This window comes from Sturnira hondurensis, unplaced genomic scaffold, assembly GCF_014824575.4.
Source record: "Sturnira hondurensis isolate 20B ecotype Veracruz unplaced genomic scaffold, ASM1482457v3 Scaffold0010448, whole genome shotgun sequence".
NCBI classification, from domain to species: Eukaryota; Metazoa; Chordata; class Mammalia; order Chiroptera; family Phyllostomidae; genus Sturnira; species Sturnira hondurensis.
The window spans coordinates 6,154,376-6,167,507 of record NW_028083079.1 but is presented as its reverse complement, the minus strand read 5'-3'; the positions used below and the strand labels follow the sequence as shown (position 1 = coordinate 6,167,507).

The 13,132-nt window shown below is 37.7% G+C and overlaps 1 protein-coding gene across 1 annotated transcript in view; it reads left to right on the top strand.

Moving 5' to 3' along the window:
* MEGF9 (multiple EGF like domains 9) overlaps positions 1-13,132 on the top strand; it is a 94,899-nt gene that overhangs the window by 46,693 nt on the left and 35,074 nt on the right. The window contains exon 2 of the mRNA XM_037059159.1: positions 1,762-1,963. Within this exon, the coding sequence (XP_036915054.1) occupies positions 1,762-1,963 (202 nt within the window). The remainder of the gene's footprint in view (positions 1-1,761; positions 1,964-13,132) is intronic.

Here is a 13,132-nt window from a genome sequence, read left to right as displayed (position 1 = left end):
ACCTATGCTGAAAATGCTTTTTTTCTGATAAAATGAGTAATAATAATAGCACAAACTAAATCTTAACTAAATTCTAAATGTACCTGCATTAAAATTCCAAAGCCAAGGATTTCTAAATATTTTCATCTCAAGAATTGTTTGAAATGTATCTAAAGAAAATGTTTATTGCAACACAGCTTTCCATTTCCTAAGTGATTTTACTAGAGGAGAATGAATTTCATCCTCCAGTGATTGTAGGACAATAAGGTCTCATCAGAAGTTGCTTTTAGTATTAAGCCCCAAGACATGAGGCGGGCTGGGGATCACCAACACAGCCAGAGGTCCACATGTCCACTGGTAACCTCCTAACCTGTCAGGCCTCTCAGTCAGGCCTCTCAGCTGGGGCTGGCAGCAGCTGGGGTTTCTTTCCTTTTTCCTGCCTGGCTTTTCGCTTACATGGAAGGCCAGCAGGAGGAAGGAGAGAAAAACTGAAGGCTGGATCCTAATAATCAAATATGTAGCTGGAATGGGCATGGAAATCATCCAAGTCAAACTCTTCCCCCTTCCATCCCTCTTCTTCTTCTTTTTCTTTTTTAAATGCAGTGTTAGTAAGGTGCTTTCATTTATTTTTTAAAAGATTTTATTTATTTATCTTTAGAGGGGAAGGGAAGGAGAGAGGGAGAGAAATATCAATGTTTGGTTGCCTCTCGTGTGTTCCCTGCTGGGAACTAGCCTGCAACCTAGGCATGTGACCTAACTGGGAATCGAACTGTGATCCTTTGGTTTGCAGGCTCATGCTCAATCCACTGAGCTACGCTAGCCAGGACACTCTTCTTTTTAAAAAGAAATTAGGAACTTACTGTCTAGTACCCTGTGCCCTATTTTATATGATAATTTTCTAGGTCTGAATAGTCATTTAAGTTACACACACACACATACTCACAATTTGATAATGAGGGGATATCCAGATGATTTAGGAGACTTTGTTTTACTATATTTTCAGTTAGAATGTAAATGTACCTATATTCCCCCTGAATACACATCCAGGTAGGGAAAGCCTCCAAGTGTGAGTAATGTGAATGTGGAATCAGGGGAAGTGATATAAAAATTTAAAAAGAATATTTATTTTCTAAATCCTCTAATTTGGAGAGGATTCAAGAAAAAAGAGATTCAAATTGTGATTGGTTTTATCCATTGATTAGGATGATCTAGTAAACTTTCTCATCTGGGACTTACTATTTCTTCACCTTAAAGTTTCAATTCTCCATTAATTTGTTACTGGGAAGAACATAGTAACCTGTGATTTCAGCTGAGGCACAGTCTTGTTGGATCTATATAAGTGACCACAGTTAACTGTCTGAGCCTTAGGTATTTGCAGCTATACAATGAGATTGTTTATTACTTAACATACTGTCATTTCCCACTTGCTCTCAAGTGCCATGTAGACAAGCATAGGCCCTGTTTTTGGAGATTTCCAATCCAGAAAAACTAATAATATACAGACCCACACACATAGAATTGTAGGGTCAAAGAGCTAGAAGGTGAAGAGTACTGGAAATGAAAATGAGAATGCTTTATAATTATGAACGATACAAAGTTTCATGTACTTTACTGTATATATTTCCCAATTTAAATAAGTAGGGTAGAAAGTGAATTTGAACTAGAATATATTTTATTTACTCTTACAAAGTTGTCATGAATACTGAAGAAAAATAGAGTTCATTTTATCAAGAAAACACTAAGTCTTAGTTAATAATGTCTCTTTCCTTCTCTCCTTTACAGAATATGCATGTAATTGCTCTGTGGTTGGAAGCGTGGATGTGAATCGCTGCAACCAGACCACAGGGCAGTGTGAGTGTAAGCCAAATTATCAGGGGCTTCACTGTGAAACCTGCAAGGAGGGCTTCTACCTGAATCACACTTCCGGGCTCTGTCTGCCGTGCAAATGCAGTCCACATGGAGCCCTGAGCATACTTTGCAACAGGTAAGCAGCAGCAGATTGAAGTTAATTTTATATGATCAAGGAAAATAAGGCTCCTGCCCTCAAGCACAAGACTGGTTTAAATAAAGAGGAAGACTTACAAAATATTGCATATACTTTTATTTTTTCATTTCATGTTATATTATATTTAATATCAGGATTACAAAGCTTCTAATTTACAGATTTAGTTCTTCAGATGCACCCGAGCCATGAATTTTGCTTTGTGATAGTTTCACTACGTTTCATGGACAAAAATTATTGAAGAAGCGATCTTCTTTCTGGAAGCAGTAAGTTTTAGGCATTTCCAGTGGAAACAATCTTGTTTATTAACATACCATTGGAGTTACAGGAAATGTATGCTTCGATTTATTTTTCCTCTTATCAAAATTCTAGAACTGTTTCTTTGCACATCTAAGGCTTAAACTTGATAATATGTTAATTTCTTTAACTAGTGGCAAAAGACTGGTTTCACTCTTATGTACCAGCATAGTTTTGGGGACCAAAACTAGATTAGCAGGAAGTGTTTGAAAATTGCCTTTAAAATAGTATGTTATTTGGAGGTGACTTAAACTAGTAAAACAGTACCCCTAAATATGAGAATTTTAAGGGTACTTCTCCGACACGGAATGTAATTATTCTTTGACCTTGTGTGAGGCATGTAGCTTTTTGAATTGGGGTCTACCAAAATTCAAATGAAATTTGTGGACCCCAATTCAGAAAGCTAAGAGACAGTGTTATGTAAAGAAAAGGACACAAGCTTAAGAGTCAGTCTAACCTGGGTGTGGATCCAAATTTGCTGTAATTTAGGAGCTGTGTGTTTTTGGCAAGTGATTTCATTCTCTGAGCCTCAGGTTGTTCTCAAGCTTGTTGTGAAGTTATGTGAGTAGAATATATATAAATTTCCTTTACATATCACTTAATAAATTCTGGTTTGCTTTAATTTCAAAGGAATATTATTGGCTTAATGAAGGAATATTTTTTAAGAAAATTTTAGCTCCATGGCAGAGAAGTTTTCTTATGCTTAGCAGATTTTTGTATGCTTTATAAATCATTAGTGTACTGTTATACAATACTGTATCATATTGTACTTCAGAAGTGAAGTGAACTATATTCAAAAGTGAAGTTCACGTCAATGTAGAAGTGAACTTGATTAAGAAATTTATAATTTCAAATGCAACAAAAATAAATTTATGATGCTTGTTATGTTACATAGTTATTTGTCATAATTCTCACAATGACTTCTATTTATTTATTTATTATCCTCACCCAAAGACATTTTTTTATTGCTTTTAAAAAGAGAGAAAGGGAGAGAGGAAGCGAGAGAGAGAAGCACTGACCTGAGAAAAATCAACTGGTTGTCTTCCATATGCTCCTTGACTGAGGATTGTACACACCGGACCAGGGTCATACATACCCGGACTGGGAATCTAACCCACAACCCAGGCGTATGCTCCTGGAAATTGAACCAGCCACGTTTCAGTTATAGAACGATGCTCTCATCAACTGAGCCACACCAGCCAGGGCTACAATTCTCTTTTTGTAGGCTATTAAGTCACAAAGATCCTAAGTGGCCGAGAAAGTATTCCAATTAGGTCTTCCACTTCTAAGTCTAGTGTCCTTATCATCTTGCCGTATGGCTTTTATAATGAGAAAACTGTTCATCACTCTGTTATTTGAGGTTGAGGATGTAGTAGTTGTTCACATTGCTTCCTTTACTTCCCCAAAACATGTCTGTGCAAGTTATATTCACAAGGTTCACATTTCTTACCATTTTAAAAGATGAGATTTTTTCATTCTGGTGTCCTATGGCATGTTCATAGGACATGAACAATTAGGATAAGATTCTGCAAACACATTTACCTTGAGTATTTAGGGAGAGAGAGAAAAAGTGTTTACTCCTAAGCCTATACATAAAAGAAGTCTTTAGAAGGACAACATGGGAGCTAAGCACTACATTTCTTACTATCAGAAAGGAAGTTAAGTTGACCTGAGACTAGAGGAACAGAAAGGGGAAGCTTAGGACTATGTGTTTGGGCAAGAACATATGGTGAACTATGAGAAAATACCTCTTTGTGTTGTGCTCTGCTATAAATTATGTGTAGGTGTTAAACGAGAAAGGATATTTCAGGCAAGTAGTGTGAGGTATAGTAGAAAGGAAGTGGAGCCTGAAATTAGTAGATTTTGATCCCATTCTTGCTTTAGACACTGACTAACTGTACAGCCTTGATTAAGATGCTTGACTTCTCTAAGCCTCAGTGTCTTCATCTGTAAAATAGCATTAATGTATGTAAAGTAAAGGATTTTTGTAAAAAGTGTGTGTGTGTGTGTGTGTGTCCACTTACATTGTGACTGGCACATAGATTCAGTTTTATAACTTCCTAGGAGTTGAATCTATTATTTTAAAAAGCAATAGCATTGGTGATTCACAGATGAGAAGGAATCAGTCAGTCAGACTTGGCTGTGAGTAGGGATTGAGGTCGGTTTTTGTTGGTAGGTTAAAGAAGAAATTGTTCATTCTAACAGAAAAAAATTTAGATTATTTTCTCCCATTTTCATGAAGAAACCTATTAAACCTTTTATAATTGGACATTTTATATTTTAGAAAAAAATAATAGCTAAAATTAATTGAACACTTGCCAGACACTATCCTAAACCATTTGCCTGTAGTAATTCATTAATTTTCACAGCAACCATATCAGATTGACACTATTATTTTCATTTGCACAGGAAAAATATTGCAAGTTTGGTAATTTGCCTGACTTACAAAGTAACAGCCAGTGAGTAAAAGAATTGGTATGGAAACATTTGCAACCAGGATCTAGGATATGTATTTCTATTCACTAGGCTGGTGCAGCCTTTTTCAAAATGTCAGATACTGAGCAGAGTGAGTGAGTGTTGTAAGAAACTTTGATGCTATGGTGTGGACTACTTAGGAATTTCTTATGGCTGTATTCTGGTAATCAGATCCTGACTTCAATGTGATGCTCATGCTGTATAAATAACCTCTTGGTTAGAACCAATCCATTTTAGTATAGTGGAAACTGAGAACATCAAAGGATCAGATCTTCAATGAATAATTATCAATTACAGTATTGATTATATTGCCATCTCTTTGTGTTCAGTCTATTTTTTAAAAAAGATTTTTATTTATTTACTTTTAGATGGGAAGGGAAGGGGGAAGAGAGGGAGAGAAATATCCATGTGTGAGAGGTACATCGATCAGTTGCCTCTCACATGCCCCCCTGCTGGGGACCTGGACTATAACCCAGGCATGTGCCCTGATTGGGAATTGAACCAGCAACCTTCTGGTTTGCAGACCGGCACTCAGTCCACTGAGCCACACCCGCCATGGCTATGTTCAGTCTGTTTTAATTTTAAAAAGTGAGGAGTAGAATTGGTGACTCACAAAAGAGAACTAAAAACTTTAGAATGAAAACAATATTGTTTTGCTCTTGCGAAGAAAACATATAATTTATGCAAGACTAAAGAACACACAACTACTAAAAACCAATACAAAACAGTGTTAAATTTCTAAATTTTAGAGTGGGAAGAGAACAGGAATGAGCTGAAGTAATAAGGAAAGGCTTTCAAGAGAAGATGGGAACTACAATGTGCCTTCCAAGTTAAGATTTGGGGAGTTAGAGAGATGAGAAGAAGACCTTATTAGGAGGAAAAACTAATAAATTGAAGTGAATTTTATAAGATTGTATAACAAGATGAGAAATCTGATCTTCTAACACCTACTCAAATTCTTTTGTTTTAAACTCCCTGTTCTCTTTTTAAAAATAAATAAAAGTAGGAAAGTGGACTCAATTCTGTCCCGATTGTCTAATACATTAGACAAAGTCCATGGAACAAACAACTGGTTTTTAAAAAAATTCATTTTCATGTTCTTTATGCTCATATATTTCAGTGGGAGTTGTCCCAGTGAGGCTAGAACTTGGCTACAGGAGGCAGATGTGGGTTGAGCAGTGCCTTTGTGTGTAACAACAAAGTTCTCTATGTACTGACAGTTGGCCACCCCCTCGCATCACCATTGGTGTTCCAACCTGTTTAACTGGCATGTAGTTGGTTTACACTATCTCCTTATTTTTGCTTTTGGAATTCACTTTTAATATTATCCTGATTTATATTTCGGTGTACATTTAATAAATGAATGAGGAAATCACATAGCATTTTTTATCAAAGAGTACTATGCCTAGTGAGAGACTGAGTCTCTTAATACAGCTCTTAAAATATTTCAGGGCTGACTTTATATCTAGGAAATTATATACATATTTGAGATTAAAAACATCTATTCATAGTGTATTAGTATACAAGGCACATCATTTTAGATTTTCTCCATAAGATAGCAAAGAAGCTCAGTAGTGGTGTAATATCCTTTTCATAAAATCTGTGGTTGTTGCTATACTGTGTATTTTGAAATATTTACTACTTTGCACTTTTAATTATGGGACTGTGCCCAGGACAGAGAGCAAAATTTTACTCATGAAGTAAAGTTATGCTGAAATAAATGTCAAGCAGAAAGATGATAAAACCTCCAAGGCTCACATTTATATGGGGCTCTGAAATCATCTCATGTAATAATTGGAAATAACAGATGCTTGTATAAACTCTTACTTTCTGCTTTGCCTGTAGTTCTTGAGAGATCAAGAAAAAGTTATTTGATCAGTAGGTAGAATTAATAATTGAGGAAAACTTTGTCATTTTATTCACTCATTTCATTTAATAAAGACATTGCATTTGTTAATTACATGTCCAAAGATATTATCTCTGTGCTCAAGAAACTTACTGCCAGAGGAAAGATAGAAATGCAAACAAAATGTGAATATTTATAAAGTACACAGGCAATTCATGGAGGTCTTGGGAGAGGAAGTTGTATCTAAATTGAGACTTGAAGGATGGGTAGAAGTTTGTATGAAAGAATGAGACATCTTTAGTAGATTGCAAACAGCTCACTGTTTCTTGAAGGCAAGGGATACTTGGTAATGGTGGAGAGGAAGGGGTGAAGGAGAGTGGAAAATGCTAAGAAAGGAGACTTTTGTCTGTTTACTGTTGTATTTCTAACACCTGGGACAGTGCCTGGCACAAAGCAGACTCAGTAACTACTTGAAGAATGAACAAAGTGAATGAGTGAGGAATAAATAGGGGCAGGCCATAAAGGACCTGCTATACCATGCAAATTATTTTATCCAGTGAAGAATACTGAGTAAGGAATGACATCATATTTGCTTTTTAGAAGAATTACTCTATCAGAAGTTGGGTGGATATAGTGAGCTCAGGCAAGGAGACCAGTGAGAAGGCTATATAACAATCCAAGCAAGAGAGGTTAAAGGCCTGATTTAAGGCATTGACATTAGCTTTTGGAGAGTAGAGAATCAATTTAAGAAATATTTGGAAGATAAAATCTACAAGACTAGGTAGTTGATGTATGTATAGAAAAAGGGAGAGACAGAGAAATAACTCCCATGTTTCTTTCTGACTTGGGCACATGAGTGAAGAGCTAGTCCATTCACTGGATAAAGAATATAGGTAGATAAGAAAGTTGGAAGGGTGAGATGATGATGATAGATTTCAAATGTGTTCATTCTGAAATGATTGTGGGACATTCAGATGGAGACGTCTAGTAGACAGTTGCATATACATGGTATACCAAAGTCAAGAAATCTTAACTAGCATTTTTTCATGCTATTTTAGAGGAGAACAGAACAATGCTTCATAGATTTAAGTTTATTTTAAAATAACTTTATTCTATACCTCTATTATTATTCTTGCAATTACATCAATCTCCAGTTTAAATTACCTTTTTTTTGTACACTTTATGATTTTTTCCTTGAAGGTAGACTTTTAAAAGGTAGCTGTCTTGGTCAAAAGCAGGTAATTATTCTCAGCATCTGTTGTATCATGATCCATTAGTTTCAATAAATGTTTGTACAGTGCCAAATGGTTTATGTCTTAGAAGCTATTTTAAGTACATTATACTAAGTATCATGTTAAGTTTATAGTAAAACAAATTAGACTAAAATTTTAATGTTAATAAATGGCCAGACAGGGGCTTGTTCAGAAAAAGGCACTGAGTGTATTGAGTTTTAAATGTAAATAATTATAGTTTGGAAAGTTCTGTGTGTTTATCAGTGCATTTCTGTTTTAAATTCTACATTCAATACAGCTCATGATCTGCCCTCGCGGTCTTCTAAATAAGTAGATACCAGCTTTAATAAAATGAGTGGAAAAAAATGCCTTTTACCCCCCAGCCTTTGGTGACCCTTGGTGAGCATTAACATGTCTCTGTGACTTGATGTAGTTGCTGCTGATCAAACATGTTACTTTCCCTAAAACCATGTTGCAGACTCTTCTACTTGTTTTGTTTCTACTAAGCCACTTCTATGTCAGTTTTAAATTTTTAATAGAAATATTTTAAAGTAAAAGTTTTGTTATTGATAATATTAGAACATGATGCTTCCTCTGAGAGTCTCCCCCAAAGCAACAGTTATGCATATGCTGATAGCACAAATAACCAATTTCATATAAATTTCATATAGTATTTGGTACCAGGGTGTTTATTTGTTCAACAAATTTTGTGCAGGATACTTTAATAGACCTGTGGAAAATACAAAATGAATAGGACCATGGAAAGACCAAAGAGCTTCTGGTCTAAGAAAAAATAATAATGTGTATATTAATGTGTATATATGGCACAAAATAAAAACTGACCCACATCATAAAACAGAAAGATAAAATGTTAAGGGGATCAGGAAATTGGGAGATACCACTTATAGCTGGAAAAATCAGGGATGATTTCATCGAGGAAGATAGGTTTTGACTTCAGTTTTGATGAAAGGAAAGGATTTGGACAGAAGTGGGAAAAGTGGTTACAGAACAGGAAACAGCAAGATTAAGGTCTCAGAGATGTGTTTACACATGGAAGAGGAAGATGGAAGAGGAAGTGAGGGCAGAGGAGACAAATTTGGCAAACCCTGTTGGAGTTGGGTCACAGAGAGCCTAAGGGCCAGACAAATGACTTGGATTTTATTCACGAAGCAATTTTTAAGCAGAAGAAAGGTCAGCACCATATTCTAGCAGTAGTAGAATGGCTGGGTGTAAATAGGGAGAGATTAGAGACAGAATGGAAACTGGTGAGGGCCAAAATTGGAGCAGTAATAGCAAGAATAGATAGAATATTGAGAGAATGGATAGTGAGAATGGTGATGTGCCATGATAGCAGTGTTTCTGTGCATAATTCTCTAGAAAGTTTGTGATTTTTGCATTAATACATACACACAAATCTAAAGGTAGTTTGCATTTCTAAGTTGAATTTAGGGATTTGCTCAGTCCCAGGGTGCCTTCTTAGGCCCAAACCCTCTCCCTATGCTTACCATTCTTCCTTTGTTTGCAACCTCCAGGAATTGAATCTGCTTTCCTATGCATCAGTAGTTGCTCCCGACACTATATCCCATGGTATTTTTACTTCCCCGTAAGTTTTGCTGCTGAATGTCAAGTAGTGTCCCCATACCTGTGTTCTTCCTGTGTTGCTAAAAATAAATCCAAGGGTTCTTAATTTTTTAGTTTTAAAAGCTATTCGTTTTTATAGAGAGGCCTGTTGGAATAGCAAATATAATAGATATAGGGAAGTTGAAAGCTTATATAACTGACAAACTTTTCTACAAACAGGGTTCAAATATAGGCATACCTATTTTTTTCAATTACTTACTCTGACACTCATATACTTACTTCAGCAGCATAAATCCAGTGTCCTCCTTTTGAGGCAACCTATTCTCCACCAATAAATTACTAATTTTTCAATAACTCTAGGATTCAATCCTCCTCTCATACTAAGTATTAAAAGAATGTGATTCTGATCAGTTCACTGATATTGTCGCTTGTTACTCCTGTGTGGAATTGTCTGGCCCTGAACAACCTGACCCTCGATGCTTACTCAATATTCTAATGAAGCTTTTATTGGTCCAGAGTTGTTGGCAGCTACAGTATTTTGAGGGAGGATGAACCCACTCCCTTAGTGCCAGTTCTTTCTTTTTTTTAAGATTTTATTTATTTATCTCTAGAGGGGAAGGGAAGGAGAGAAGGAGAGAAACATCAATGTATGGTTGCCTCTCATGAGTCCCCTGCTGGGAACTGGCCTGCAACCTAGGCATGTGCCCTGACTGGGAATCAAACCAGGATCATGTGGTTCGCAGGCCTGCGCTCAATCCATTCAGCTACACCAGCCAGGGCTCAGTTCTTTCTTTCTTTTTTTAAAATATATATATTTTATTGATTATACCATTACAGTTGTTCTATTACCCCCCTTCATTCCTCTCCACCCGGCACACCGCCTCCCCCACCATTCCCCCCCCTTAGTTTATGACCACGTGTCTCAAGTTCTTTACATTCTATATTTCCCCTACTATTCTTGCCCTCCCCCCTATCTATTTTCTACCTACTGTCTATGCTATTTTCTGTACCTTCTCCCCCCTTCTCCTCCTCCCACTCCCCTGTTGCTAACCCTCCTTGTGTTCTTCATTTCTATGGTTCCACTCCTGATCTAGCTGTCCTCCTGGTTTGCTTTTGTTTTAGGTGTGGTTGTTAATAACTGTGAGTTTGCTGTTCTTTCTCTGTTAATATTTTTCATCTTCTTTTTCTTATATAAGTCCCTTTAGCATTTCATATAATAAGGGCTTGTGATGATGAACTCCTTGAACTTGACCTTATCTGAGAAGCACTTTATCTGTCCTTCCATTCTAAATGAAAGTTTTGCTGGATGAAGCAATCTTGGCTGTAGGTCTTTGGATTTCATGACTTGGTATACTTCTTTCCAGCTGCTTCTTGCCTGTAAGGTCTCTTTTGAGAAATCAGCTGACAGTCTGATGGGAAGTCCTTTGTAGGTGACTGTCCCCTTATCTCTTGCTGCTTCTAGGATTCTCTCCTTCATTTTAATCTTGGCTAATGTAATGATGATGTGCCTTGGTGTGTTCCTTCTTGGGTCTAACTTCTTTGGGACCCTCTGAGCTTCCTGGATTTCCTGGAAGTCTATTTCCTTTGCCAGACTGGGGAAGTTTTCCTTTATTATTTGTTCAAATAAGATTTCCACTCATGGCTGTTTCTTTTCCCCTTCTGGTACCCCTATAATCTGGATGTTGAAACGTTTAAAGATGTCCTGGCGGTTCCTAAGCCTCTCCTCATTTTTTTGAATTCTCGTTTCTTCATTCTTTTCTGGTTGGATGTTTCGTTCTTCCTTCTGGTCCATTCCATTGATTTGAGTCCCAGTTTCCTTTCCATCACTATTGGTTTCCTGTGCATTTCCCTTCATTTCAATTAGTTTAGCCTTCATATGTTCCTCTAATTTGTGACTATAATCAACCAGTTCTGTGAGCATCCTGATCACCAGTGTCTCGAACTGTGCATCTGAGAGGCTGGCTATTTCTTGGTCGCTTAGAGTTATCAGCTCTGGGGCTTTGAGTTCTTCTTGAGCCATACTTTGGACGGTTCGTGCCTGTTACGTATCAGGAGCGGAGTCCTAGGTGTTCACCAGAGCAGGGCAACTCAGTCGCTGGGTTGTGACGCTGTACGTGGGAACAGGGTCAAAGAGGAGCAATGGCGTCTCGTCTGCTGCCTCCCGCTGCTGCTGCCACAGCTACCAGTGTCACCGGGGCCCTCGGGTTTCATCCCACTGTGCTCAAATGTGTGACAGCGGTCAGCCCTCCACCACTGGGTTCGCCCGCTGGGGCCTGCGCGGTCCGCCTCACTGTGCGCGAATGTGCGACCGAGGTCAGTCTGCCCTGCACCCTGACTGGGTCTGCGCTGCCTGCGTGCCTGGGTCAGGGGATGTTTCCTGCCCAACCCTGTTCTGCTGCTGGCTCTGCCCCTCTTACCGGTCCCAGTTGTACGATTCGTTGTTGTCAGACTTCTGTATAGTTCAATTTTCTGTTCTTTGGCTGTATCTTTCTTTACTAAACCTTTGTTGTATTCAAACTTGGTTGTGGGAAAAGGCACAGTGTTTCCATCTATGCCTCCATTTTGGTGGAAGTCCCAGGGCTCAGTTCTTTCAAAAAAATCCTCTAAATTGGGGCTCCAAAGTTGTAGGTCTTAATAATCATCCTATTCAGTTTATAAATACAGCCACATCCCAGCGTGCAAGCCAGCTCCAAGGATACTACTTGAGGGCATTTTATAGAGTCCCCCTATTCCCCTATGCAAAAGTTCTTGCTAAACTCTTCTCTAAGGGCCGTGGGGCCTGTTCACTGTATACTTACATACTTAAGGGAAACCTAACTTAAATAACTCTTCACCCAGTTAGGAGGATCTACTTCAAAGTTATTTTCTATCACTGCCCAGATGACAAAGCGATTATAAACTTCTCTTGCTAAAAAAGAAACCACAAATTTAATCTCCAGTTAGATATCTACCCGACAAGACATTTTACTATACTTAAAAATCTTGTAAACACATAGTGTTTTTTCTGATTTGTAGCTTGACTTCTTCTAAGATGAAAGTACCACACAACTTGTCCAATACTACTAACATTATTACTACCACTATCCACCCTAGACTGAACAGCATTAACATTTATTGAATATTTACTATGTGCCAGGCTAAGTGCTTTATATATACTACCTTGTGAGGATAAAATAACAACAGATTGAAATGGTATTATTTTACAAATGAAGAAACTGAGACTTGAGTAATTTTCCCCCAAACGGACAACTAGTAAGTGGCAGAAACAGACTCAAACCAACACCCATCTGACTGGACTGCCTTCAGTAGGTCCCAGGGTTTATAAACTGAGTGGCTGAACCTCTACTTATTTTCCAAATAAACATGATAACCATACTAAGTTTAGTTACCACACAGATTCCTAGCATGAAAAGTTATCATTGGAGTGATCAAGGTCTCATTAGTAATAAGTCACATGGCTCTCATGTAGTCCCTAATAAGGAGCGATGAGAAGTGCACATTGCCCCTGTGGTATCCTTCCCCCAAATTTATAACCTCAGTCTAATTGTGACGGGACATCGCAGAAACTCAGACTGAGGAGCATTTTACAAAATATCTAACCAGTACTCTTCAAGAGCTTCAAGCATAAAAGACAAGGAAATGCTGAAAAACCATTAGATTGGAGGAGGCTGAGGAGAAAAGGGAAGCAAATATAAGGATCGGATCCTGGAACAGACAAAG